General features: G+C 51.9%; 1 protein-coding gene across 2 annotated transcripts in view; it reads right to left on the bottom strand.

Moving 5' to 3' along the window:
• The window catches only part of LOC126573305 (tyrosine-protein phosphatase 69D), a 9,246-nt gene extending 6,635 nt beyond the window's left edge, over nt 1-2,611 (bottom strand). For both annotated transcript variants that reach the window (XM_050233301.1, XM_050233299.1), the window contains exons 1-3: nt 1,952-2,611; nt 1,735-1,843; nt 1-1,665 (exon numbers count right to left, since the gene is read on the bottom strand). The exon at nt 1-1,665 is cut by the window's left edge and continues 206 nt beyond it. In XM_050233301.1, the coding sequence (XP_050089258.1) occupies nt 1-1,665; nt 1,735-1,843; nt 1,952-2,048 (1,871 nt within the window). In that variant the 5' untranslated portion in view covers nt 2,049-2,611. The remainder of the gene's footprint in view (nt 1,666-1,734; nt 1,844-1,951) is intronic.
• Between the last annotated feature and the right edge of the window lie 486 nt (nt 2,612-3,097).

Raw genomic sequence — 3,097 nt, forward strand, 5'->3', positions numbered from 1 at the left:
GGCAACGTCTTGTGCTGCCCGTTGAGCCGCGTCAAATAGATCTTGTAACAGCAGATTGGCCCATTGCGCTCTGGGAATCGTGGTAACACTACCTTAAAGAACCAATTTCCTTCCTCATCGCGTTGCTTGGCCCAGGTAATGCGCCCAAGCTGACTGGGTGTCGTCGGTGGCATGGTACAGCTGGCCGTAACCGCTGCACCGGGGCGTCTTGAGCGCGTATGAGCAGCCACGGTCACGGTATAGTTCGTGTTCGCCGGTACATTGTCGTAGTCGACGTTTCGGGTATTTGGGTTGCTGTGCATCACCTTCGGGCCCCAGGTGTCCTTCTTTGGCTCACCGTACTCGGACTTGTAGTGCGAGACACCGGTCATCGTTGCTTGATATGTCATGATCTTGCCATTCGGGAGCTCGGGCACCTCCCAGCGAACCTGCACAACGTTGCGTTGGGTGATGTTGAAATGTGTGCAGCTGATTTTGATGTTGCGTGGCGGCGACGATGGCCCGTCGCTAGTCGTACCGTTCACCGGTACGGACCAGTTGCCACACAACTTCGTCAGCTCACTACAGGCTCGCACGCGAAACGTATAGTCCGATGCCATCTCCAAGTTATTGAAAAAAATCGTTATGAAGCGCTCTGCACTGAAATAGGTGATTTCGTTCTTCTTGGCCGTGTCATTCCACATCTCAGCCTCGTAATAGTGGATGAAATGGCTTAGGTTGGCCGGAGGCTCTGACGGTTTGATCGTTATGGAAGTGGACGTGCTGCCGGTGACATCAATGACCGGCGTAAAGCTAGGATCCGTTTTTAGCGTCCTGATCATTTCCTTGTACTCGGACTGCTTACTCAGCCCCTGACTGTTAACAGCACCGATTCCGATCGTGTAATCCGTGTCGCTGTCGAATCCATCGAGTACGTAAAACGAGTTGTTTCCGGCGATTTGTTCGCGATAGTAAGTGGTAGTTTGATCACCCGCCTTTCTGTAGGTGACAATGTAATTCTTAATCGGATCATTACCATCGTTCACCGTCCAGTTGAGATAGATTTTGTTCGCACCGACCGCCGCAGCGTAATCGATCGTCACCTGCGGTACGTCTAGCACTAGCAGCGTCATCGATTTCTTCACCGGTTGTCCCGGATTATCTAGGAGTTGACTCGACGGCACAACGGTACACGAATACGTTCCATTTTGTGCTTTCGTTGGATTTTCGAACGTTAGTGTGGTATTCAGTAGCGTAGCGTTTACGAAGATCTGCTCTATGTTGTTGATCAGTGGCCGATAATTTTTATCCCCGTGGGCATCTTCCTTCAACCAGTAGATGGAGTTGTTGAATAACGACAAAGGAAATGCCTTGATGACGCAGTACAGCTGCTGGGTCGTTGTTGATTTGGTTTTGATTCGCTGCTGGCTAGATGCAACAATCTTTGGTAGTATGATGGTGCGCACCACATACGACGTGTTCCGGCCCGACTCTAGATCGTAGCAAGTATAATTGCCCTCGTCCGACTTGGTATAATTGCGGATGGTTAACTGGTGGAAAAGTTTGGCCGTTTTGTTCTCATCGACCACGTCCAGCCCCACACCCTCACTGCCTGCGGACTCAACGCCAACGGGCAACCATTCCGACCGTAGCGCCTCATTGCTGTCCACTATCTGAAAGGTTATTCTGAAAAGAGTAAGAGGGGAATCGGTTAGATGATCTTGGTGGGCCGGGAGGGCGGATGTAGCTGTTCACCGTGTATCGTTTATGTTTTGGCCATTGTACTGCCATGTGATGCTGTGCGTGTCTGTGGTGGCACAGGGCAGCGTTCCGTTGTCGCCGACATTGAAGTATTTCTCCCGTACTGTAAGAACAAATGAGAAAAACCCTTTTGACGTGACTCACACTCACACAGCAGACGGCGCCTACTAAGGCGCCGCCACCGGCATCTGGAACCGGGGCCCTTGGTTACCTTGGTTATCGTTCGCAGCAACCTGCAGCTGACAGACGACGACGGCGACATACACGACACTCGGAAGCCAGCACAGAGCGGCTTGCCCTTTCCACATTGCTCGCCCTCGTCGCACGGCCACACGGCACAACACACACAATAGGAGCAGCAACAACAGAAGACTTGCGGCCGCGGTCACCGGTAAACTAGTTGTGCGTGCTGGAACTGGCTGGCTGGCTCGGTTCAGCGGATGGCGAATTCGGACCGCTCCCGTATCAATTCATAGAACACACCCAAAGTAGTTGACGAAGAATGACGCCGTCGCCGTTCTGTCCCCACCGTCCACCACCCCCCTGGCATCAATCACCGGCTCCTCTCGATTGTTGCTAGCTAGCGTTAGCACAATGTCTTTATCGTCGACTGCCTCTGCGCTATTATCGGTGGCCACACGGAACGCTCCCCCCTTCTGGCACTGCGCCGTGAGGCGGCTTATCACGCTTGCCTCAACACACACCCGGATTCGTCACGGCGACGGTGGCGGCGGCCGGCACGAGCTGCACTTTACTTGATCGGCTACACACGGGGACACACACGACGACCATGGAAAAAGGGAAAACTAGTGCTCGGCAGGCATTTTGTGGGCCGCTGGGTGGCGATTTTTCAGAGCCGGAATGGAAAACAAAACTGTCCAATTTGTTGGGCTCATGAAAAAGAGCACCCCATCGTTTGGCAGAGGATTGTATCCCTTTTATCGTTTTTATCGTGCATGCCGATTTTTTCAAATTAACCGTTGAAGTTTGAAATCCCATCGACCAGGATCGCAGGTCACAGAAAATCAAACCACATAAACCCCAACTACACCCGAGCAGTCTCATTGAGCACTAGTTAGTAGAACAAATTCGATTCATTGTGGCTCTGTTGAATCATCTGCGACAGATCGCATATCTTTTATTTACTATGACTCATAATCGCTCACACTAAATACGGAAAGAATCAATGGGAAAGCAACTCCGGATAAACCGTGGATTACATCACAAGCAGACGGCGCAGATTACTCATCTCATCTCGCACGCGTGGTCAGCTTTTCCCGAATGTTTGCGGGAGAAATGCGGGTCACCGCTGATTCATTCAACCGCAGCACACAAACCCGAAGTCGTACGAACGGAT

Source organism: Anopheles aquasalis, chromosome 2 (assembly GCF_943734665.1).
Source record: "Anopheles aquasalis chromosome 2, idAnoAquaMG_Q_19, whole genome shotgun sequence".
In the NCBI taxonomy this organism is placed as follows: domain Eukaryota; kingdom Metazoa; phylum Arthropoda; class Insecta; order Diptera; family Culicidae; genus Anopheles; species Anopheles aquasalis.